The 26690-nt window shown below is 49.0% G+C and overlaps 1 protein-coding gene across 1 annotated transcript in view; it reads right to left on the bottom strand.

The window, feature by feature from the left end:
• Positions 1-347: 347 nt before the first annotated feature.
• LOC147722577 (putative thiopurine S-methyltransferase) overlaps positions 348-26690 on the bottom strand; it is a 349873-nt gene continuing 323530 nt past the window's right edge. The window contains exons 7-8 of the mRNA XM_086966864.1: positions 20744-20788; positions 348-602 (exon numbers count right to left, since the gene is read on the bottom strand). Of these exons, the coding sequence (XP_086822990.1) occupies positions 478-602; positions 20744-20788 (170 nt within the window). The 3' untranslated portion in view covers positions 348-477. The remainder of the gene's footprint in view (positions 603-20743; positions 20789-26690) is intronic.

Below are 26690 nucleotides of genomic sequence, written 5' to 3'. Positions count from 1 at the left end.
CTAATTGAAAGCTTGTGTTTCCTTTATTGAATATTTTCTGTTGGAGATGGTTGCCTCGTTAAGTTGCGCCCTGCTTGGTCTGAAGAACTTCACAGCTTGATATTCTCAATTATGATTTTATATCGCTTCTATGTTCTCTTTTTTTTAAACTCTGCTATTCCACAATATATATATATATTTTAAGAATCGATTTTTAAATCCATACATACACTCAAATATACTTAAAGGCCAAGAGCTTAACAGTATCTCAGTCTCCAGCAAGCACCATTTGTATTTTGTGAGTAACACAGACAACATTCATACACAGATGCACACAGCATTTGCCCTTAAAAAAACCCTTGAGTACATGAGATTTAGCAACATTATATTTCATACACAAGTATAATTTTTCAATATTTTTTAATACACAGTGTTCTCAAAAATAAAACCAGGATGTTGAACTGCATAGGAGTGCCTTGTTGTTTAGCGATCTCATTTTCATGCAGTATTAGCCTTTAGTGTGAGCAAGTGTATTGTCTCCCAGAAATAATCCAGGCCCCACCCTCTAGTTCGGTCATCGAGTGCATCGACTTTCTCTAGTAACTTGATGTTACAGGATTCACCTAAAAAGCAAAAGAGACTAAGTAAAAGTTTGGAAACAAATGATCAGAATCATAAATACTGAATACAAACCTCAAAATGTTTGACTCAACACCAATGCTAAACAATTGGTACACCAGAATTTAAGTTAGGTAGTTTATACGGTTTGTTAGCTGTGGGTGTAGGCACTACTGACAATTCACAGTCTTCCCAGTTACCTTCAACATTTAGGGAGACCCCATAGACCTCCATCTTAATGACTAGCTCACAAGACCACCTCTCTTCAGAAGACTGAAATCCTCGTCAGCTACGGCCACAGATTCTATGTTACTTTACAGTAGCCTTTGAGGACATTGAATTGTTGTGAACCTGTTCATGAATGAAAACCTTTCCATAGTATATTCAAGCCACCATTTCAGGTTGGTGGCCTGAGAGAGCAACATGCCTGTTTTCCCACTTCCTCTGCATGGCTCCCATTGGTTTCCAGTGAAACTTTACTGGCAGTGTGTACCTGCTCTACTATTGTCCTTCAGCCATTTATCACTATGGGATACAGCTTCTCCGCTGCAAGTTCTCTAATTTCGTCTGAGGAACTATTGCCTGTGGAGCCTTCCAGCAGAACAGTGAAGGTACCTCTAAATTATGAAATCATTTAAGTAGGCCGAAAAATATGTAATGTATAGATTATGAGGTAGAAGGCAGTGCAGAGGCTTCTTACACCATCACACTACCCGGGTAAAAATGCATCCACTAAAACTGAGTCCTCTTGACCAGGAGAGGACAACATGCTATATTCCTCCATAATAATGAATACTGACTGAGCTGATTCTGCTATGTGGAGAAGATAAATCACACTAAAGGTAGACCCAAAGTTCAGAGAGCTGGCGAATAACACGGCTGGGTCAGTGACCATGGCAATATTTTCTGATGAACACTTTGAGGGCGAGGTTGACAAGTATGTTCACACTATCACTGTGCTGGAGGCACAACCCTTTATCCAGACAAGTTTTTTCTAATGGGGATTTTGAAAGGACTCCATCTGTCAAGCCTTCTTGGCAGACCCTCATTGTTTTCAACTGAGCCACAGATTCTTCTTTAAGAGAAGAGTCAACATATTCAATCAATCAATCAATCAGGGGTTTTAGAGCGCACTACTCACTCGTGAGGGTCTCAAGGTGCTGGGGGGACGGGGGTTGCGAGCAGCTCCGTTGGTCATTTAAAGAGCCAGGTCTGAACTGGTGCAGTGTCAGGCTTTGTCGGATGCGGGGGTTGGGGGGGGGTAGATTGTTCCAGGTTTTGGCTGCAAGGTAGGAGAAGGATCTGCCACCTGCTCAGACGTGTGGATTTAAGGGACTGTGGCTAGGGCAAGGTCAGCAGAGCTGAGGTTTCTCTTGGGGGCGTGGAAGGAGATTTGTTTTTTGAGGTATTAGGGTCCGGTGTTATGGAAGGCTTTGTAGGAATGTGTAAGCAGTTTGAAGGGTATTTTCTTTCGACTGGGAGCCAGTGGAGGTCAGGGAGGTGCTCGGTGATGTGGTCATGTTGTCGGATGTTGAGGATAAGTCTGACTGCGGCGATCTGGGCGATCTGGAGTTTACTGAGGAGTTTTTTGTTGATTCCGGCATAGAAAGCGTTTTTGTAGTCCAGTCTGCTGGTGATAAGTGCGTGCGTGGTGATGAGTCTGCTGGTGGTGCGTGCGTGAATTCCTGGAGTCAGCGGGGATCCATTTGAAGGTCTTGTGAAGTATGTGGAGGGTGTTGAACCATGTAGAGGACACAGCGTTGATCTGGCGGTTCATGGTGTGTGAAGAGTCGAGCATGATGTTGAGGTTGCGTGCATGATTTGTTGGGGTGGGTGGGTTTCTGACGAAGGGGGGCCACCATGTTTTCCCATGCGGAGGGGGTGGAGCTGAAGATGAGGACTTCTGTTTTCTCTGATTTGAGCTTCAGGCAGCTGTTGCTCGATGTCTTTTTTTTTTTTTGAAAACCTTTATTATGTAAAAAAGGAGGACAATTATATAGATACAACAACCGAGGCTGGCCAATTGAACACAATAAGATCGACATCAAATTACACAGCCATTTAGCCGACAACCCGAAGGTATGGCGGCGACATTCCGTGATCATGTGAGGCAGGTGGAAGGAAGAACCAATGAAAGGTTTCACATTTTATAATATATAAGAAAACATAAACAAAACCCAAATAAATCGAGGCATTACAGTACGGAAAAACTGGCAATCCCGTAGGGCTATAGGAGGCGGGTAAATGACGCATCGTAATACACAAGGATGGGGTGGTAATAGGGAGGGCGTGGGGGAGGCCCCGGGAGCATTCATACAATACAGCCAACAAAAACCTAGTACAAGGAACGCACGATCAAGGAAGAAGAAGCGGATCCGGAAGATCAGTGAAAGGAGGGGTGCAGATCTCCCCTCGGTAGGCATTCCATTGGCCCCTGATCCTGCCCCATTTCTTAGGTCTACCGCGAGAAACATACACTACCTTCTCTCTAAACATGGACCAGTCCATATTTTCTGTCCATTTTGAGAGTGTCGGAGCCCTTGGGGAACCCCACAGTTGGGCGATGTCCCGCTTAGCAACCATATTACCCAGTGTAACCCACTGAGTTTGAGCTACAGAGCAGTCATTCGGTTCCCACACATTCAACAAACAACGTCTGGCTTCAGGCAACAACTCCACCCCAGTCACTTCACGCACGACCGCATACACACGGCGCCAAAATGTCGCCACCTCCGTACACTCCCAGAGGATATGCAGAAAGGTAGCTAGCATGCCACACCCGCGCCTACACAGACCATCCAGAGAAAATCCCATATGTATCAATCGTGGACCCGTAACATACACTCGATGCAATATTTTTAGTTGCACCAACCGAAGACGTGCCGGGATAGCAACCTCCTCAGGGGAGGATATCGCCGCCTGCCAGTCCTCGTCGTCTAGTTCCAGCCCATCACTGGTGCAAGCAACCCGTAGCTGGAGAAGGAGATCGGAGCGGTCATTAATCAGCTTCTTCTAAATGAGAGATATGGTGCTGTCGGGAACGTATCCATCAAGCACCCTATCCTCGAGAGGAGAGGACTCCGGAATAGTAACACCAGCAGGGAAGACCGAGTTAAGTGCATGACTGACTTGGAGGTACCGGTAATATTCCTTGTCGCTCAGTTGATATTCCCTCTGGAGTGTCTCAAAAGTCTTGACTTTGCCCTTGGCCCACAGGTCGCCCACCTTACTAATACCAATAAGGTCCCACCTATCGAAGCCCTGGGACGACCACAGGCTGCCCAGTGCCTCCGCAGCATACAACGGGGTCGACTTTGTCAATTTATCAGTCCAACCTGTAGCGGAGGTGGCACTTATCCAGACCCGCACCGCCACTGCAGTGGGGCCCGTAAGATGTTTACGGTCTGTTCTAGAATAAAGCGCTCGATTGAAATCCCCCCCAGGAAGTAGCCACCTGTCCATCTCAAACGCGGGGTTCGGGACGGGCCCACACATAGCGTGGTTCACCGCACTCAACTGGGATGCCCAGTAGTAGCGCTTAATGTCAGGCAGCGCGATACCTCCGTCGTACCACGGCAAGGACAATTTCGCCAATGCGATACGCGGTTGCCCGCCCCACACCAACCGCCTCTGCAAGCCCTCAATCTCTCGAAAGTAGCTAGCAGGTACCAAGTCAAGTGTATTTTGAATGGCGTACAAAAAGCGGGGGAGAGAGACATAATTTTGAACAGGGCCGCCCTTCCCAAAGGGGACAGTGGCAACCCACACCACGCCGCAACATCCGAAGCCGGGAGAGCGGAGGTAACAAATTCTGCTCGTATCGGGCCTTGGGATCAAGGGAAACATAAATCCCCAGGTACCTAAAACCATCCCTGGAAACCGGTATTGGGCAGTGGCGGGGAAGAAGAAGTTCATCACCCGCGATCGGATAAATACAGGACTTGGTCCAATTGATAACCAGACCAGAATTCCTGCCAAAAGAGCGCAGCACATCAAACAGGACGCCCAACGACTTACGAGGAGAGGTGAGATACAATAATATATCGTCAGCATACAGTGAAATCCAGTCCTCGAAGTCGGGCGACCATCGAATGCCCTTAAGCGAAGGTTCCCATCGCAACCACGCAGCCAGGGGCTCAAGGGCAAGCGCAAAGAGGAGCGGTGACAGGGGGCATCCCTGCCTCGTTCCCCGTCCGAGTGCAAAGGGCTCCGAGGCCCTACCGTTAACCACCACCTGTGCCAACGGGTGCTCGTACAGAAGCCTGATCCACCCAATGAATTTAGGACCGAAACCAAACTTGGCAAGAGCAGCCCACAAATATGGCCATTCAAACGTATCGAAGGCCATTGAAGCATCAAGAGAAACCAAAATGGCCGGCTCTCGAAGAGACCCCGCCATTGCCAGAGCGCTATGAAGGCGATGCAAGTTAAGTGCGGTATTGCGGTGGGGTATAAATCCAGACTGGTCCGGGTGGATCAAGTCCGCTATCACCGTAACCAGTCGATTCGCTAGAAGTTTTGCAAGTATTTTAGGCTCGACGTTTAGAAGCGAAATCGGCCGATATGATGAACAACGGTCTTGAGGCTTGCCATCTTTATGAATAGCCACAATGGATGCCAATCTCTGATCACGAGGGAGAGAGCCGAGATCTCGCGATGCCAAAAACATCTGACGAAGATACGGCGCCATTTTGTCGGGGCACAATTTATACAGTTCCACCGGTATACCATTAGGGCCCGAGGCCTTGCCGGTACGAAGTGAGCGGATAGCGAGCGCTACTTTATCGGTAGAAAAGTCCACCTCCATAAGCTCCCGATCCGAATCTGACAGGCCAGGAAGGGTGATATCCCAATGCAGAAGATGGGAATCCTCTTCAGGTCTATCGGAGACCGGCGCATAAACAGTTTGAAAATGAAGAGCAAACACTTGGACTATATCAATAGGGTCCACGACACACACACCATCCAGACGCTCAACAACAGGCACCACACGATTCAGGCGCTCCTTGCGATCCAGCCATGCAATCAGCTTCCCCGCCTTATCACCCACGTCATAAAGACGTCCTTGCTGCTCACGATGCATCGCCTTGGCCGCATCCGTGACCAGTGCCTTATAGTCGGACTGTTTCAGGGCAAGAGCATGCAACACTTCCGGAGAAGCCCCTGACTCCAACTGCCCCTCCAAATCAGTGATCTCATTTTCCAGATCCACCACCGCGGTATTCCTACGTCTTCGTTCGCTGGCAATGAGGGACAAAACCTGTCCCCGGATGACTGGTTTATAAGCTTTCCACAGTGTGACCGGGGAGGATACCGATCCGTCATTCTCAGCGAAATAAAGTTCCATACATTTCACCACCTCAGATCGAATCTTGGGATTGCGTAGGTGCCAGGGGTTAATAGGCGCGACACGGCCCTCAGCCCCCAACTGAATGTCAACCACTAGCCAAAGAGGAGAGTGATCAGAGATCCCCCTAGCCATGTGTCGGACCTCCCTCACATACACCATCTGGGCCGCCGGCACAAGAACATAATCTAACCTCGAGAGGCTCCCATGTGCACCTGAGTGAAAAGTATATTGAAGCTGGCCAGGGTGCAATTGTTCTCCAACAGTCAAGGAGTCCAAATGTGTCTAGGAGCCTACCGAGCCATTGCTGTGCCGCCGGCAGAACCCTGGGGGGGCTACGATCCTCATCGCCGCTAACAACAGAATTAAAATCACCACCCACCACAAGCACCCCATCAGGAAGTCCCAGGATCACATCACCCAAATCAGCAAATGTGGTAGATTGGAGGCCGGGGGAACATAGACAGACAAAATGGAGATCGTCCTCCCCTCCCACCGACCTGTAACAGCCGCATAGCGACCCCTATCGTCCAATACCACATCATCAACCTCCAGGGGAAGGGAAGATCGAACCAGAACTCCCACTCCTCTCGGCCCGTTGTGAACCCAGAGTGCGCCACCATACGATAGCCGCGTCTATTCAGTGCGCGGCATGCATTTCCCACCAAGTGTGTCTCCTGAAGCAGAATCACATCCGGGGTACAACGTTTCAAGTATTGCAACACAACACCCGGCTTTATTCTATCCCCAAGACCGTTAACGTTCCAACTTAGCACCCTAAGCTCCCCCCCCCCATCCCGACATTGATAACCCAGCCTCCATCTCCCAGGAAAAAGCACAGAAATAAAAAAACTGGATAAAAAGCAGCCTCGAGCAAAACAGAAAGAAAAAGACCCCACCGCCACCCCCATAGAACCCTGAAAAAAACACCCCCCCACCCTGCACCCCTGCATTAGACCAAAAAGCCACCCCAACTTGCAGTGTGCCTGTCGCCCCATTAAACTATCTAAAAGAAGAGAGAGAAAGCCCCCAGAGGAGGAAGAGGACGTCCGATACCCCCGCCCCTGGGCATCCATAGCATCTAGCAGGTCTATGAAAAATACCCCACTGCCAAGTGTCCAAAGTGAACAGTTCGCCACCGCAGACTCACTGCTCCTGTCCAAGAGGGCCCCCCTCGGCACCGCCCGAACTCTCGCCGCTCGTACGAGTCGAAGGCAATGTGTCCACCCAGTCACCGACCACCTCAGGGCGATCGAAGAAAAACGCCCGCTCCTCATATTCAATCCTCAATCGGGCAGGAAAAAGCATGGCATATTTTAGGTCCATGTCTCTAAGCCGTCGTTTGACCCCAGTGAATCCCAAACGCTGTTTCTGTACCGCCTGGGTGAAATCCGGGTAAAAACTGACCGAGGCATTGTCAAATTTGGTAGGACCGGCGGCTCGTGAGGCCTGCAGGATAGCGTCCCGATCACGGTAGTTAAAGATCCTAGTGATGATAGGCCTTGGAGCGGCCCCCAGTTTAGGCTTCCCACCAGGAACTCTGTGAGCCCGCTCCACAGTGAAGAACTTGCTAAGACCCTTGGGTGCAAGATGTTTAAGGACCAGGTCCTCCACAAGCAAGTCCATAGGGACATCCGCGGAATTCTCCGGGACCCCAACGATACGAACGTTGTTGCGCCTGGCCCGGCTCTTGAAATCTTCCAGCCGGCGGGCGAACTGGTCATTGGAGGTATGGAGGGCACGAACCTCAGCCTGCAGGTCGGAGACATCAGTAATCAAGCTCGCAGTTTTAATGTCTAGAGTCCTGACCCGTTCGTTTGTCTTGCCCAAATCCGCCCTGATGAGGTTAACCTCGATCGCCACTATGTCAATCTTCGCGGCGAGAGTCTCGTATTGTTGGCCCATATCTTGCCTAACACTAGTAATGGTGCCCAGGATGTCCTTTAGTGTCGGCTCCTCCAATGAAGGATTACCATCTCCAGTCCCCTCAAGAGCCTTGGTCGCTCCACCCGGGGATCCTTTTGGGCGTGTAAAGCGCTCGATAGAATGAGATTGAACAGGATTCCCCCGAAGCGCGGTCTTAGAAGATCGCTTCTCGCTCTCCGTTTTGCCAGCCATAGTGGGTTTCGAATTCCCACGGAGCCTTTGCGATCTAGTCAAAATGGTCCTGATATCCACGGCCTTCAAAAGCAAGAGTGTGAAGGACCAGGGCAGACCGAGGATCTGTAGCTAGGACGAGAAGTATGACAGGAACAGCCGTGAATCGCCGTCAACAAAAGCCAAAAGCGAAACCGAAAGTACCACAGGGGCTGTGGGCGTGCCCAACTGGCCGTTGTTGTTGAACTGCCGCCTGGGTACCCCGGAGACGCAAGTACGGGGACGGTCCGCGATGTAGGCCCCCAACCTCAGGGCGCAGTAAGTCCGATGTCTGGCGTCCGATTGACAATCTGGAAAGACCCCTGGAATCAGCAGGGCATGATCTACGAGTACCCGTAGTTTAAAACAGGATTAGTGGCAGGATAGATGCGGGAGGCGAAGAGGGTCTCAGGAGCCCTGTACTCACGCGTCCATCTTGGATCCGCGCGAAGCTCCTCCCCTGCTCAACGTCTTTTATCCCTTCTTGGAAATTGCGCCTGGTGATGTCGGGTTCATGGGTGAGGGAGAGGATGAGCTGGGTGTCGTCGGCGGTTGAGACTATATTGAGCCCGTGGTTTCTGATGATGGTTGCGAGGGGGGCCATGTAGATGTTTAAGATTGAGGAGCTGAGGGAGCAGCCTTGAGGTACTCTGAATCTGATCTCTATTGGTTCTGATTCTTTGTGTTCTGCCTGCGAGAAAAGATCGAATCCATTCCTTGGATGCCGGCGTCGTGGAGCCTAGAGGCTAATGTGCGGTGGGAGACAGTGTCGAAGGCTGCTGAACGGTCCAGAAGGATGAGGGCTGCTGTGTGGCCTGCCCTTGGTCGAGGAGGGTGCGGATGTCGTCGGTGGCATCTATGAGGGCGGTCTAGGTGCTGTAGTTGCTGCGGAATCCAGATTGAGAGGTGTCTAGGATGTTGTTGGTTTCTATCAAGTGTGCTAGCTGGGTGTTGACAGCTTTTCAGATGACTTTGGTGGCAAAAAGGAGCAGTGAGATGGGCCTGAAGTTCTTGAGATCCGTTGGGTCTGCAGAGAACTTCTTTAGGAAGGTGTTGACTTTGACGCGTTTTCAGTCGTCGGGGAATGTGGCGGCCTCGAGGGAACAGTTTAGGTGCGATGGCAGTGGCAGTCCTGTGTAGGATGTGCAGCGGGCAAGAGTCAGTAGGTGCTCCAGAGTGGATGCTTTTCATTGTCTTTACGTTGTCTTCTGTGGTGGGAGGGGTCCAGGTGAGGAGGGTCTGTTGGATGGCGTCGCTGGGGTGGGAATTATGGTGGTGCAGTCTTGGTCGTTGAAATTGTCATAGAGCGTCTTGATCTTGAAGTGAAAGGAGCTGAGTTTGTTGCAGAGATCTTGGAAGGGAGGGACGTCGATTGTTTCGCTGTTGGGTCTGGCGAATTTTGGTATGATGGCGAAGAATTTTTTAAGAATTGTGGGAGTTGGAGAAGATTCTATCTTGGATGAAGTTTCTCTTTCTTAATTTGATGAGTTGGTGGTGGGCTGGGGTGGCTGCCTTGTAGGCAGAGCGTGCTTCCAGGGTTTTGCTGTTTCTCCACATCTTCTCCAGTCATAGGCAAGAGCGCTTTGATTCTTGGAGGTCCGTGATGAACAAGTTGGCTTTTCTTGTTGTGTAGTCTCGTGGTGTTCTGGAGGGGGCGAGAGTGTTGGTGATTCATTGCTGGAGGTTGCTTGCCGCTGTGTTGGGGTCTGTCGTAGTTAGGGGAGGAGTGTAGTTAATGGCGGAAGTGAGGTGTTCTTCTGAGACTTTGTTCAAGCTTCTGTGTGGGGGGCGGGGCATGCGCTTGTGTGCGGTGGGTTTCGAGAAGGAGAAATTGATGCAGTAGTCTGTCCAGAGCGGTTCCATGGTGTGGCAGAAGCAAATGTTGTTCTCTCTCCGGTGCAGATGGGGTTGAGTGTGTGTTCTGCTGTGTGAGTGGAGGTGGAGACAAGTTGCTTCAGTCCTATATTGGTGAGGTTCTCTAGGGGGGCGGTGGTGTTGGGATCACTGTGGTTGTCTAGGTAGATGTTCAGGTCTCAGAGTAGTATGTAGTCCGTGGAGGTGAGGGCATGGGGAGCAATGTGGTCTGTGATGACGTTGGTGAAGGGGGTGCGGGGTCTGTAGGCAAGTGTTTCTCGGAGGGTCATTCTAGGGTTGGGCTGGATCTGGAAGTGGATGTGTTCCATGAAGGGCGAGTTGTATTCCGAGTTGGTGGTGGTTAGTCGCAGTGAGCTTTGTGGACGATGGTGAGACCTCCTCCTGGACGGTTGGGGTGGTCTTTCCTCAGAATCTTGTATTTGTTGGGGATGGCAGTTGCGATGTAGGGTACGGAGTTGGTGTTGGTCCAGGTCTCTGTGAGGAAGGCGAAATCAGGCGAGTGAGTGTTGAGGAGGTCTCAGATTTCTATTGCGTGTCTGAGTACAGAGCGTACATTGAAGAGGATGCAGTTCAGTGGTTTGTGTGCAGTGGCATCCAGTGGGTTGGGGGTGGCTGCCTGGGTCCGGAGGTGGGTGAAGGAAAGGCGGCAGTGTTGGCAGGAGATTGGGCACTGGGTGTTGCTCGGCGTTGAGAGCTGTACAAAAGGGGGTGGTGATGGACGGAGCATCTGAATCAATCAAACACTCACACCCAGTCAAAAGATCTGGGTTTAATCCATCACCGTTATTTAGCCCACTCTGCCACCCCAGTTCAGACATTGCTATATGCAAATCAGTCTGACCCTGTGCCTCATGGGAACAGTCCAGCCCGAACTGCCAAGCCATGTCTTCCCTGGACCGGAAACAAGCTTCCGAGGACCGGTTTCTGGCATTCCAGCCGTCTTCAGCCTGGCTTGCTTGAATCCAGTGGCAAAGTGAGCAAGGGACTTACGTCTGAGCATACCCTGCCACACTTATGGCGGCCAAAAGCGGTACAAAAGGGGGTGGTGATGGACGGAGCATCTGAATCAATCCAACACTCACACCCAGTCAAAAGATCTGGGTTTACTCCATCACCGTTCTTTAGCCCACTCTGCCACCCCAGTTCAAACATGGCTATATGCAAATCAGTCTGACCATGTGCCTCATGGGAACAGTCCAGCCCGAACTGCCAAGCCATGTCTTCCCTGGACCGGAAACAAGTTTCCGAGGACCGGTTTCTGGCATTCCAGCCGTCTTCAGCCCGGTTTGCTTGAATCCAGTGGCAAAGTGAGCAAGGGACTCACGTCTGAGCATACCCTGCCACACTTATGGCGGCCAAAAGCGGTACAAAAGGGGGTGGTGATGGACGGAGCATCTGATTCAATCAAACACTCACACCCAGTCAAAAGATCTGGGTTTAATCCATCCCCGGTCTTTAGCCCACTCTGCCACCCCAGTTCAGACATGGCTATATGTAAATCAGTCTGACCCTGTGCCTCATGGGAACAGTCCAGCCTGAACTGCCAAGCCATGTCTTCCCTGGACCGGAAACAAGCTTCTGAGGACCGGTTTCACTGGATTCAAGCAAGCCGGGAACATGCGAGGGGAGGGGGGCGTGTGGGGACAGCAGCAGAGGGGGAAACAGAAAAGGCAATCAGAAAAAGGCAGAACAGAAGAGGAAGACACACAGAGTAGACAAGCAGAAGAGCAGGCTCTTCCACTAGACCACCAGGGATGAGGTGCAGGCAGGAGCCTGTGGGTGGAGGAGGGCCTGGAACACCTACCTGAAGCACAAGTTGACGCTAAGGGCAGTGCCTTAACGGTGGAGCTACACTGGGGGAGGGCTGTGACTCCAACCAGGAGGTCAGAGGTCTCTCTCAGACAAAGGAGGAAGTGAATGTGGAGATAGAGATTTTTCCATTCCTCAGGCTTCAACAGCAGAGCTTTTTTACCTGGTTTCCATTGGAAGGAAGACATTATAACTGTCCCCAGCACTCAGTGTCATGACACCTTAGGGTGACTGGGCACATCCACATTTCTGTAATACAATTTATCTTGAGGGTCTGGGATTGAAGACCTGAATACAGACTTTGGCTGGATAACATAAGTAGATTTTGGCAACATAGAATAATATGAAGCATAGGACCTTGGAAGGTCTCAACGCACTACTCTCTCTCCAGTTCACACATGACATACAAATGGAAAGCATATCCATCAACAGAAAACTGTGTTTACAGGAGATATTGACAGGAGGAGAGATGCCTTGGACCTTCAGTTACTTCATTTTCATCTTGATCCTAAGCATTACTTTATATGCATGTGTGCTGCACAGCATTTTTTTATTTCAATTTTTTATTTGTTTTGAACCACCACACAAGACAAAAAGAATAATTGTATTTCACTGTCATTGCACAACCAGCCACGAACAAGTCACAATTCAAATCCATAGTATGCACCACACCTCTCCCATAGCTTGTGTTTACGCGGGCAACCACAGGTAAGGTAAACAGGCTTTTCAAGTTGAGAGCACCAGTCCACTTCTGCCCTCCATTCCGCCAGGTCGCGTGCAAGGAGAATTCAAGCCCAGAGCAATGCCTGTCTTAGCCACCAATGTGGCGACACCCAGAAAAGTCTGTTCTGCCCGAAAGCCCCCATCTCATCAACCAACCCCAGCAGGGTGCCTATAGGGGTCAGGTCAAAATGCGTTCCAGGACCCCGGTAAGCTCGCCAAGCAGCCACTGCCAATAGACAGAGATAACAGGGCAGGCCCAAACAACATGGTAGAAATCGTCGGGAGCTTTGGAACACTTATAGCAAACCGGATGGGGAATTTTACCAAGTTTATACAAGTGGATCGGGGTAAAGTAAGTTGTTTGCAAGTAGTTCAATTGAATGAGGCGGAGATGTGTAGAGATAGCAAGCATGCATGGGGCCATCCGACACTCCCTCCAATCTGCCTCATCAAGTTCGCCAACCCAACCCTCCCAGCGCAGGCAGAGGTTCTCAAAGGCAGGTGGGGCGTTCGCAATAAGGGACGATAAACCTGGGAGAACGCGCCTCTGCTAATGCCACCCATCAGCAACTTGGCTTCCAAGGCACAGAATTCCGGTATCACAGTGTCTGGAGGTACGTTAGCCATGAGTGCGTGACAGGGCTGCAGATACTAATGGAATTGTGTACAGAGGAGTTCATAACAATCCTGCAGTTCTGAAAAGGGTAAAGCAAGCCCATTATCGCTGTTTTAGCTGCAGTTTCCTGTCGCTAAAATTGCAATAATTTTAACGAGGTTCTTGTTAATATGCCCCATAGTGTTGCTCTTTCTTGCCACTGAAACTTGGGCCTCAGATCTATTCTCAGAAAAAGAGGGGGTTACTCAAGAGGCCTGTATTTCTCCAGAAAATGTCAGACCTGCATTTGCAGTGGGAGGAACCAGGAAGAGCTGCTCTATGGCTGGTCCTTGTCGATCTACTTAATATTCCACAAATAACAATTATATAACTCGCTTCTATTACATGTATTTAAAGTTGCTGCTACACTTCTGTTGTGCTCCTTACATCTTATTTAGCAATGAGGAACAATCAAATTGAAGATTCAGTTTTTGTTCAACCTAAATTGAATTATTTTTATTTCTCTTAAGCATTATGTGTGATCTTTATATATTCCACTCAGATTTGAATGTATCAATCACTCAGCAAGTTTCAGCTGTAGCCATCATCATCCTCCAACAGAAGTTGAAGGACTTCGTCTACTAAAAAAAGAAATGACATGCTTGTATACAAAAATGTATAACAGTTATTTTCAATACATTTTCATTTTCTATTACACAAGAATGTTTGGTCAAAGTAATGTTCATCTTATTTGCGGCATCACCTGTTTAAAAACACAATTTGGGCGGGAGGAGCTACGACGGCAACCAAGATGGCCACTTAGGTTCCCGGCTCCGCAGACCTCCGTATCCCGCCACGAGATCCTGTACGATATCCTGATTTTGCACCCAGCCTCTACCTGGATGAAGTGTTCCTCGCTCCGGTGGTGAAATCTCCAAGCTTTTATAATTTGATTTCACGGACGTACGTCGAATTGAAGATCGTGGCCTGTTCCAGCGGTGAAGCCGGGGCCTCGAGTAACTGTAAGGCCGGGTTGCAATTCAACAACATCGACTGATAGACCCTGGCAGGGTCCGGTCTACCGAAATGGAGACTTTGTTTTCGCCCGAATTTGGTGACAATTGTTTTCCGTGCCCAGCGTTGTGAAAGAAGTGCCCTGCTGCTGCTGATCGGGTGTGGGGATCCCTGTACCGCGGACCCGGTATAGATTCCAGCCGGGGTTCGGTGAGTCGGGACCCCAGACTGCGGTGCTGCGCCGGGTTCTCCCGGCTGTGAATAACTACGGGTCGCTGTCCACGCTTGCCCCCCCAGTATCCTGCTTGTCCCCCCCGAAAAATGCCTGATTCACCCGGGGAGTCGATTGCGACTGCCACTGCATGTGGTATAGTGGATCGACCGGCGACTGGGCCGACGCTGGAAACGACATTGGCAGAACTTTGGGCGTTTCAGCGCAAGCGACTGTGTTAATGGCTAAAATGGATGTCAGTCTGACTGGGATCCTGTTCGAAGTGCCGGACCCTGCCTTACGGTCGAACCAGCAAACAACAACCCCTCAAGCCACGGCCATTTTGGCTTCGGGCGAGGACCCCGTGCGAGATTGAGTGTGGATGTTAATATCGGATTCAACGGATGGCACCCAGGAAAACGCTGTCCTCTGGACCACAAGTGTGTCACAGTGCCCCTCATCATCATCGACTTCGGAGGTCTCAGAAGGCGCTCCCCCCCCCCCGGACAACTGTGTTGTAAACTCTTCCCCCATCTTGTGGTTGTATCCCCCTTCTCTGGATGTTCTACGATTCCGGGGCAAGAACTATCGGGACAGTCCAACTTGGAGAGGGAAATTTTCCACGCGTGAAGACCTCTTGGAGTCACTAGCCACCGGGGGTAATGGATTGAATTTTGATGATTTCCCTCTCATCTATGACTTGTTTTTGTCCTCTGGGGTTTTGCCGGGGAGGGTTCGTGTGATGCTTCGAAAGGGTCAAGGTTGAATCAACTGAACTGGGCTGGCTTGGAACACTGGTAATGGAGGTTTGAATTGGAACTGTTTAATAATGGAAGCTGGGCGGTGTATCATGATGACCTCTCTTGATTTCCGTACGAGTTGCTTTACATCCGTCCTTGGCTGTAGGGGGTGTCTGTGTCTTGGCGGGGAGCAAAGGGGCAGGGAACACCGTATGATTAGGCCCTCCTCCATTCTTCTTCTTTCCCCTTCTTTTAGGGTTTAGGTTAGTAGGGCGACAGGCACGCTGCTAGTGGGGTCAGGCTATAGCCATCGGCAGGGGTTCAGGGTAGGGGGTTGGAGGGGGGGGGGGGGTTTATTTTTCCTTTTTTGTTTTCTATGGCCTTTTTCTCCCTTCCCATATTTCCTTAGGATCGGTATGGTCTGAGTTTTTCTTCTGATTTCATTGTGTTCTGTAATTAGTGTCCATGTTCTTTCATTACTCGTATCACTGGGCGGGCGGGCCCTGAGGACTGGCGGTCACAAACATGTGTACTGTTTTATTGTTTATAATGATATATAGGCATTCCCGCCAGAGACCCAAAACTGGCTGCTTCCATACATATATCCTGTTTCCCTGGTCTGCCCCCCGTATCCTGTTGTTAGAATATATGGCACCTGATCCGATCATTTCAATATTAAAAAAGAAGACCTTTACTATATCCTGTGCTTTATCAATGAGTCCTGATACACTATCCAACAGGGTTGTCGGCTGAAGAGCTGTGTAGTGCTATGAAACGTCAAGATTTGCTACGGTTTAGCGGCCGGCCCCTGCGGTTGTAGGCCCATCCTTGTATTTCATGAATGCTGCAATAAAGGTTTTCAAAAAACAACAACAAAAAACACAATTTGGCATGGTCTGCCTCATGGATGCCTGCCACATATGTCAACTATCAACTAATGATTTAACCTTCTATTCAGAGTCACAACACCTAGGTCTAGACCACATTTTTCCAAATGATAGATCACTAAATTTAGTAGTGGTTGTACCATATTTCAATTCTCACAAAAATGAAACCATATGCTTACATTCTACTCGTTTGTGCCTTGCCCACTTCTAGCACACCTGATACCAGAGGGAGAACAGGTCTCAATAAACTGCGTTGGCAAAGCCTTGAAAATTATTGAATTTGTTGCCAGTTTGCTTGCCATTGGGATAATCAATTTTGCTGCATCTCTCATTATACCTTGAGCAAGAAGTTAAAAGTCATCCATGAGTAAGCAGTGTGCAGATGGAGAATCTGAGGGATCTGGAGAATATATTGTGACAGAAGATGATGACAATAAGGAGGGAGCCTTATCCTAGACATGGCAGCTTTTAGCTGATGCAAGCTGTTTGAGGTGAATAGTCTCAATGAGGAATTGATGATTTCTAATTTCAATGTTTGTCCTGCCACAAGAATGAAAGCTCTTCACAGTGTAAGATCTTCTAGGAGGTGAAATTCTCTTCTCAGTGGAGAAAGCCCTGTCGGAGTAGCGTGGGATAGGGCAGCTGAGTGTGGAGAGGCACTTGTCACTTTGGTCATTAGAGCTGGAGCAGCTACAGGTACAGGCATATGAGTATTTGTAGCGGGGCAGTTGACACATATTGTAGATTTTATATGGCAAGGAAGATGGATATTTTTACCATTATAGCAACTTGCCAAGTTGGAAAGCATGCTCATGAGTACGCACACAGCCAGCTTAAGGCCTCTCTGAGTAGGAGTATCCAATCAGCCACTATGAACTTGTAAGCCTTTACAGTTTTGGTGGGATCCAATCAGGTTCAGCTGCATCTTGCTCAAAGTTCAATTTGGTCTCTTGGTAATACATTTTCCATAATGGTCTCAAGAGTTCTAGTGCTATGGCAATGGCAGGTAACCTTTAGTAGAATAAGTTATTCTGGATTTTACAGCCAAACAGGTACTTTTTGTTGGTCTTCATTTACTTTTCTGCAACAGTTGACCACAAGAAGAGGGAACGGAGATACTCAGCATATCTTATTTGTTTAGGTGGTAGCAGTGGCAATGCTCTTAGCGATAATTGTTTTCAAGGCAATGCTTCACTGTAAGCCGAAGGTGAACTATTTCGGACCCCAACACTCAACTAAATGGCTATAATGGACAGTGCATAAGGAGGAATGAGAAGTGCTCACGTCTGTGGGCAACTCACTTAAAAATTATTTAGAGCACTTGCCCTGGGAATTTGGACATGAGCCCTGTGGAGCAAGCATAGCAGGTACGTTGGAAATTATGACATCAGGAGCAGGACATAACTGTGCGACCATGACATTCAATCATACAGAAGGAAGGTCTAAAGCAAATTGGTACCAGTATATGGAGACATCTATACACTGCTCTCCAAAAGTTAAGAGTTTGCCATATGCTGTATGAAACTGCAATATTACAAAAAGGGAAATGCCTGACAGGCTCCTGGTTTGGACAGTTAAAGGTGAGTTATAAGTCCTATATCCATAAAATCATCACTTTGGATGTGAAATGCAAATACATAGGAGCGGACACATTTGTGGTCTTTAAGTGTTTCCTTCAGGAGCTGTACACCCATGGTAGTGGTGGCAGGCTGAAATGAGAAATATCTGGATAAAATAGTGCTGTCCCAGTTACTCTTGGGAGGTGACAGTAATTTAGAAGGCATAAGCTAAAACAAAGAAATCCTTATGGCGAATAATGTGAAAACATGCAACAAAGCAGTAGAGCTTAACAGCTTCCCTTCTAACTGTCATATTTTTTACTCTACTGTGTCTACTACATTAACTATTCAACTATCTTTGGAACAGAGGGAAGAGAAGCCTGACTATTGGTTAATTCTTAGAATTAATAAAGTGTGCTTGCTGCACACTTTGTACAAGTTTGATTACTCTCCTGAATCTGAATGCGAAGCTGTAGACAAAAATGCCAGCAACATGGCTTGAGGCGCTTCTCTAGGATTGTAAGAGGTAGGCGTGGGTGGGGGGATGCAATAGTGTGCAGTAAATCAGTAATCTCATATACAATGCTAACTGAGGCGGCATACCAACATCCTGATTTCTTCCCTTCGATGCCAAAAAGGCTTTTGCCTGGGCCAAATAGTCTTTATAACTCATAAACTGCCTAGATTCGAGCTGGTTCCAAGGTTTATCAGGACTATATTTGCAAATAATGATGATTTTTATGTTATTTGCCGCAAAGTGTATTGATGCCGTCGCGGTATGACCTGTAACTTCCACTTGGGCGGGGGTCTTGCTCTGAGTAGACTTCGTTAGCTTTCATCCACTGTTTGATTCCCAGTTTGTCGCTGTGTTCTTCCATTATTAGACAATGACCCCTTAGCTGGGCCTTTGCCTCTAGACCCCCTGAGGGGTGGTGTGAACTTCCTCTCTGATGTTGCCTTCTAAGTCTTTCTTAGGCAGTCGCTATGCCCTCATCACATAAGTGAAAAATTTCGAAAGCTGAATCTACATCCTTTTTGCTGGGTCTTAAGACTGATGGCTTATTTTGCTTATTATGCTGACGCTTTTCGTTACCCCCCCCCCCCCCCCCCACCCTTGCCCTTCATTCTTTGCGGCATGTTTAATTTTCTAAATGTTTGTATTCAATAAACAGATAATAAAAAAATAAAAATGAAAATGTGGTACTGTGGATTAATGTCCTCTTCCTTCCTTTTAGTTTGGATGTGGATCCTCGCACCATGATCATTAGAAAGAGTGATGGCATAAGAGACATCTGCCCTGGAAGCAGGGAGCACAATATCACGCTGTTTGATGCTTAAATTTTGAGTATGATGCTTGAATTTGAAGCGCTGATGCCGGTCCACCATTTTTCTAATCATCCAATGAATTAGAGCTGAATTCAGCTTTAAAGTCAATTTAATTCGTGATCAAAAAACAATCACATGTTTTTATGGAGCTCTTACCATTTGCAAGGAAGCCTAACTTTCAGTGGTATCTGAAGGAGAATATCAATAGTCATGCTGTTTTAATGTCCAAGGATTGTCACCTCAAAATACGAATACAAAAGAAACCATGGAAGACGATATGAGTTTCTGGGTAGACTCATCAATTGGAAAACAAATGCACACCAAGGTTATTGTACCAATTTTAGGTTGTACCAACCACTGTCTCCAGTTAAGCCACCAGGGGCTCAAACATGTACTGTGGTTCATTTGGATGACCGCCATACCAAGAAAGACATGCAAAGCCCCAATGTCACCCAGAAAGTAGGTGTAAATCAAAAAATGTACTGGGGTTCATTTGGAGGGCTGCCTTACCAAGCCAGTACTCCACTTGAGAAACTTGTAGTTTCGCTTGGGCCTAAGACGTCTAATTGTAGTAATCTGAATGCTGGTGCTGTCCTGGAATTCATCAATATCCCCTATTTACATTAGGGCTTGTCATATAAACACAGAAAAGGAATTAGAAGATGTAAGATGATATAAACTAGGAAAATGTATGGCTGAAAACTGGGTCTTCATCAAGGTACACGAAAAGCAGAGAACAGGATTACAATTTTCTCATAAAGTTGTAAAAGATCAGGTAAAGATCTAAACGACTCAAAAAGAGAAAAAACGTGTCTGAATTGGAGAGGTCCGACACATTCTTACATATTTGAAGACATTGATCAAATCTCTGAAGACAGCGTTACCCTAGAAAACTATGCTCTAGGATGTGATATTGTCAAGCTGGCCACCAGTGTTATCATTGAAGCCCATGTAAATCTGGTATTTCCACTATCTTTAAGGGAGAGGGGGCTAAGTTTACAACTGCTGGCTGCTGCAAGGCAGATAGTGGCATCATTCTGCAAGTCAGCACAAGTGCTTAATATGCACAATTGACTAATGAAGGTGCAGACCAATCATGTTTGTGAGAAAGTATATTGAACAAGATAGGAATAATCTTTTTATCACGTTATGTTGGCCATTTATCTTCTGCATTTATAGGAATAACAACAGCTACATCTATGCACTCATTTTAGAGCAATGGACAAGAAGGCTCATGACTACTTGTCACTTACCAAGGACAATCTGTAAACTATATTTTCAATATAGCTATGTTAATAACAATATTGCTCATAACAAACGGTCTACTGTGTACACCCTCATGTCGTATATGCTCCTTGTAAAAGAAGGGAGAAAAATAATATGTGTGTGAATCTGTTACCTTTTTATGAAGTGATTCAAAATGTTTACACTGTCTGAAGAGGAAACCTTTTCAACACGAAGAGGCTAAACCCCAAAAAGCAGTGCTTAATCTTTTGTTACTCTGCCTTTATAGGTTCCCTGCTTTCATGATGTTAATAGTAAACTGTTTTGTATGGTGCGGGCCAACAGGTCTTCTAGCTGTATCAGGCCTCTGAACCAGTACCTATTCCCATGTCACTGCTGTCTGATTTTCAAGACGTAAAGGGCTCTGTCTCCCACAGGCTACATGACAGAAAACCGCATAACTTAAATATTTGACTTTACATCTGGACCACAATAGATAAATGCATTTATATATGATGAGGGTTTGTAATATACACTCTGAAAACCTTATTATTGGCTACAAGCATAACCAAAACAATCATTCAAACAAAGCTGCAGACCACTTATTTGAATATAATGATATTGCAGGCTTTTCTGGTGTGAAATGGCAAATAATCCCTCATCCAAACAATGCACAATAAAAATTAAGAAAACAACTCACCATATAACTTTTCAATTACAGAATTAGGGAAGTAAAATGGTGGGCCTGAAAAACAGACATACAGAACACAAGGTGTATGCATGGTGCAGTTAGAATTCGAATGAAATGATCATTGCTTGCTTGACAATGGTTATTATACCAATATTACATGATTTCATCAGCCGATTAGTATATTTTACAAGTAGAAAACAAAAATCAAAATACTGCACACTCACTGCAGATCAATTAAGGGAGTCTTTTTTTTATGAATCTTGCCATCAAGTCAAATGTTAAACAAGCATTCACTAGATGTTTTACTCTTTGTTCAGTCAAACTATACACTACATCCCAATGTATACATTATCAAAATGTTTTTATTGAATCCCATGTGGAGCTAATTTCCGACTTCCGACCTCTGTCCCTCTGGGCAGGTCACCCCCCGAGCACACTCCCCGTGAGTGAGCCCGGCCTCTGGTGCCGCCTCTGCCCTGAGTTGTGCCCTCTGCCAGATCCGCATCCACGGATCTCCTGTGCCCCCTGCCTCCTGATTACCTCGCCGCCGTTGTGCTTCTTCTTTCCCCGCCGTTTTTTCCCTAGCCCCCAGTGCTCCCCCCTCCTCGCCCAGCACCGGCCGCGTTTCCCGCCACCTCCTCGCCGCTGCCCCCCAGCGGCCCCACCCCCTTCCCTCGCTCGCCATCCCCATTCGCCACCCTGCTCCCCCTCCCAGCGGCCCCTCCCTCGCACGAAACTACTAATAGCCTCTGTGGCCAGCGAGGTGCAGTGACCTCTGTCCCTCCGGGCAGGTCACCCCCCGAGCACACTCCCCGTGAGTGAGCCCGTCCTCTGGTGCCGCCTCTGCCCTGAGCTGTGCCCTCTGCCAGATCCGCTTCCATGGATCTCCTGTTCCCCCTGCCTCCTGATTACCTCGCCGCCGTTGTGCTTCTTCTTTCCCCGCCGTTTTTTCCCTAGCCCCCAGTGCTCCCCCCTCCTCGCCCAGCCCCGGCCGCGTTTCCTGCCACCTCCTCGCCGCTGCCCCCCAGCGGCCCCGCCCCCTTCCCTCGCTCGCCATCCCCATTCGCCACCCCGCTCCCCCTCCCAGCGGCCCCTCCCTCGCTCCGCCCCCCCCACTCTCCTCATATGGCAGAGTGGCCAACGCGCAGCGTGCACGCGCAGCGGGCGCGCCGATTGTGCGTCCGCGCCTGGACCGCGCCCAGCGCCGGAACCCCTGGCCCCCGAGGACCCCAGCCCACCCGCCGGATGTACACCGCCGCCACCCTCAACGCGCTCAACACAGGCTGAGTCCCGGGATGCTACCGAGCCACCCCGAGACGCACCCACGGACCCTTCAGCTGCCACGCCTGCAAGTTCACCTGCATCCGGACCTGCCCCCACCAGCACCCGCCAAGCCGAACACCAGCAGCAACCACCTCAAGTGCATCCTGCTCAACACCCGCTCCGTCCACAGACACGCCATCGAACTCTGGAACCTCCTCGACACCACAGCTCCTGACGTTGACTTCCTCACGGAAACCTGGATGAACGACTCCTCAGCGCCCGACATCGCCATCGCCATCCCAGAGGGATACAAGATCACCCGGAGAGATCGCGACATCCAGACTGGAGGAGGCATCGCCATCATCCACAGGGACACCATCCACATCACGACCAACACCGACGACACCCTGACTACCGCCGAACACCTACACTTCCAGACCGCACCGACCTGAAGACCACCCTCAGAGGCACCCTGATCTACCGACCCCCTGGACCACGCACACAATTCAGCGAGGACATCGCCGACTTTGTCAGCCCGCATGCCCTCCCCTCCGCTGACTACATCCTCCTGGGGGACATCAACTTCCACCTGGAGAACAACAACGACCGCAACACCATCACCCTGCTCGACAACCTCGCCAACCTCGGACTCAAGCAGCTGGTGTCCACCCCCACCCACCTCGCCGGACACACACTCGACGCCGTCTTCTCATCCAGCAAAGACATCGCCTTCAGCCACGCCACTACACTCCACTGGACGGACTACAGCTGCGTCCACTTCACCTTCAGAAGAACGACGATCCACCACCACCAGCAACAGGTTGCTCGAAGAAGCTGGAACAAGATCACAGCCGACCAGCTCGCCGCTTCCCTGAGCCAGCACCCTCCCGCCAGCTCAGCGAACCCCAGCCAGGCCGCCGACAACCTCACGAAGTGGATCAGCAACTGCGCGGACGAACTCGCCCCACTGAGGACCCCGCTAAGCAGACCCGGCAGCAAGAAGGCCCCATGGTTCACCGACGAACTCAAGAGCTCCAGGAAGAACTGCCGAGCCCTCAAGAAAGCCAGGAGAAAAGAACCAACACCGGACAACATGACCACCCTCAAGCTTGCCACCCGGAAGCACCACCAACTGATCCGCGCCACCAAGAAAACTGCATTCAAGGACCGGCTGGACAACAACGCACACAACTGCAAGGAACTCTTCAACATCGTGAAAGAGCTCCCCAACCCCAACGCCGGAAACAACGACATCACCCCATCGCAAGACCTCTGCAACTCCCTCGCCTCCTACTTCCACAACAAGATCGCGGACATACACAACAGCTTCAGCACTCAACCGACGCACGCCACGACCGAACCACCGCCCCCCACCACCACCCTCCGCGCCTGGACTCCGATCAGCACCGAAGACACCGTCCGCATGATGAACTCCATCCACTCCGGATCTCCGACCGACCCCTGCCCTCACCACGTCTTCAACAAGGCCGACGCTGTCATCGCACCCCACCTGCGGGACATCATCAACACCTCCTTCGACACCGCTCCCTTCCCGGAGAGCTGGAAGCACGCCGATTTCAGCGCTCTACTAAAGAAGCCATCAGTCGACCCCACTGACCTCAAGAACTACCGCCCCATCTCGCTGCTCCTGTTTCCTGCAAAAGTCATCGAGAAGACCGTCAACAAACAGCTGGCCGCCTTCCTCGAGACGAATGGATCCCTCGACCCCTCACAGTCTGGCTTCCGGGCCAACCACAGCACCGAGACCGCCCTCATTGCTGCCACCGATGACACCCGAGCCCTGATGGACAACGGAGAAACAGCGGCCCTCATCCTCCTAGACCTCTCCGCGGCATTCGACACTGTCTGCCACCGCACCCTAGTGCAGCGCCTCAGCAACGTCGGAATCCAGGAGAAGGCACTGGAATGGATCATCTCCTTCCTCGACGGAAGAACACAGAGAGTCCGTCTACCACCGTACAAGTCAGAGGCCACCGAAGTCATCTGCGGCGTCCCTCAAGGATCCTCGCTGAGCCCCACCCTCTTCAACGTCTACATGAGCCCCCTCGCGGCCATCACATGCCAACACAACCTCAACATCATCTCCTACGCTGACGACACCCAGCTGATCCTCTCCCTGACCAACGACCCTGCCGCCGCCAGAGCCAACCTTCACGAAGGGATGAAAGACGTAGCCGAGTGGATGACGACCAGCCGCCTGAAACTGAACTCAGACAAGACGGAAGTCCTCATCCTGGGCTCCTCGCCCTCCGCCTGGGACGACTCCTGGTGGCCCCCCGCCCTGGGCACCGCACCCAAACCGACAGACCACGCACGCAACCTGGGCTTCATCCTGGACTCCTCCCTCTCCATGACCAGACAAGTCCACGCCGTCTCCTCGTCGTGCTTCAACATCCTGCGCATGCTACGGAAGATCTTCCGGTGGATCCCCACCGAGACCAGGAAGACGGTCACCCAGGCCCTCGTCACCAGCCGACTGGACTACGGCAACGCCCTCTACGCCGGAACGACCGCCAAACTCCAGAAGAGACTCCAGCGGATCCAGAACACCGCAGCCAGACTCATCCTCGGCATCCCACGACACAGCCACATCTCCGGACATCTGAGAGACCTGCATTGGCTCCCCGTCAACAAAAGAATCACCTTCCGGCTCCTCACCCACGCACACAAAGCCCTACACGATCAAGGCCCGAGCTACCTCAACAACCGCATCAACTTCTACGCTCCCAAACGCCATCTCCGATCAGCCAGTCACTCCCTCGCCGCCGTCCCCCGCATCCGAAGAACGACAACAGGAGGAAGGTCCTTCTCCTACCTGGCCGCCAAGACCTGGAACTCCCTCCCTCCCGACCTGCGCCTGACCCAAGACCACTTCTCCTTCAGGAAGAAGCTCAAGACCTGGCTGTTCGAGTAGTAGCAGCACCCCCCCCTCCCCCAAGCGCCTTGAGACCCTCCGGGTAAGTAGTGCGCTCTATAAATGTCCTTGATTGATTGATTGATTGATTGACTTTTGAGAAATTCTTAGAGAAGCACATGAATACACCTGGAAAACTATGCAACGGTATTTCAGGAATATTCAATTCCGTCAAATTAATGCATGCAGAACTTCCACAAGTGCATTTATGAAAAAATATTATCTCTGTGAAGGAACTAATTTTCCTTTTTAATTATTATTTTTTTTTAATTGGATTTTGTACAAAAAAAGACAACACAACACATAAGACAACACCCCCCCCCCCCTCCGATCGGGCAGATTAAATGTGGAACAGAAAGAAATCCTAAAGCATATATATATAATAAAAGAAAAAAGTAAATAAATGAATTAACACATGATTATTCAAAGACAAATAGACATTAGGTTAGATAGGTACACATTACAGCTAAATGCTTGTAGCCAGATTGTTGTTATATAAGTCATTTGGATTCAGACCATTCTATTAAAGGTGACCATATTTTTAGCCCTTTTATCCTACGCTTCCTACCTTTAGTTTTATATATTGCCATTTCTAGATTAAAAATTGCTAACAGTCTTGAAAACCACTGTTGATATGAGGGGGCTATAGGATCTAGCCAAGCTGATACTATACAAATTCTTAATACGGCCATCGAGATAAAAATCAATTCATGACCGATATTCTGATTAGTGCACTTTGTTACGCCCAGGACAACTGTTTGATCAGATAGAGTGACCACTATTTTGAGGATCAGTGAAAGGAAATGTTCGATTTTTGATTTGAGAGGAATTAAAGAGGGACAGGATGAAAAAATATGTATACAGTCCGCATTTTGTAAGTTACATCGGAAGTGCCTCTCCCACTACCCCATTTTGCGATTCTGTCTGGAGTATAGTACATAAAAAAACATATTTATAAAATTGTGTTTGTAGTTTCGTTGACATAAGTATAGTTTGTGATCACCCATATACATACTCAAATTCTTCTGTAGAGATTGTAATTTTCTTTTGCCATTTCTGAATGATCTTCTGCCTATCATCTGATAAATGCATCAGTAATAGCTGATATAACCCCCAATCCGTATTTTTTCCTGAGAGTGGCTGAGAATTTCGGCTAAGGTGTTTTTAATCATAGTGTCCTCTCCCCTTACACGTCGTGATAGAAAATCTCTTATTTGGAGACATTTAAAGAAATCTCTCCATTCCAAATGATACTTGTCTTTCAAAAATTCAAAATAATATAGGGGCATATTATCAAGCCTGTGCGCTAAAATTATCGCCGCTTTATCGGACGAAAACGGCCGATAAAGCGGCGATAATGGGCTTGATAATATGCTCTGTGGAATTCCAATCGAAGCCCATGTTAGATGTCTTCACATCTAACATGTGCTTCGATTCAAAGGGTCCAAATAGTTGGCGCATTTTCCATCTACGCTCCACAGTCGAGTGAGCAAAATCCGGTCTCGCAAAGAACTTGAATCCCTTATGTTCTCTTTGTGTGGTAGGTCTTGCAAGATCATAAATTGCTTCGCGGAGGAGAAAGTTACCGAAGTAGACCAACATTGCCCTGGGATATTGATTTTGCTCGTTGGAGTGTTTTGAGAGGGTTAAGGGAAAGCGATGGGCCCATTGTATCTCCCTTTCCATATCCCAGGCTTCCAGTTCCAGGAATGATGCTTTAAGAATGTTAATCATTGCCCCTCTAGCGTCGTCTCCCTC

This window comes from Lissotriton vulgaris, chromosome 4_1 (assembly GCF_964263255.1).
Source record: "Lissotriton vulgaris chromosome 4_1, aLisVul1.2, whole genome shotgun sequence".
In the NCBI taxonomy this organism is placed as follows: domain Eukaryota; kingdom Metazoa; phylum Chordata; class Amphibia; order Caudata; family Salamandridae; genus Lissotriton; species Lissotriton vulgaris.
This window is presented reverse-complemented; position numbering and strand designations above follow the sequence as displayed.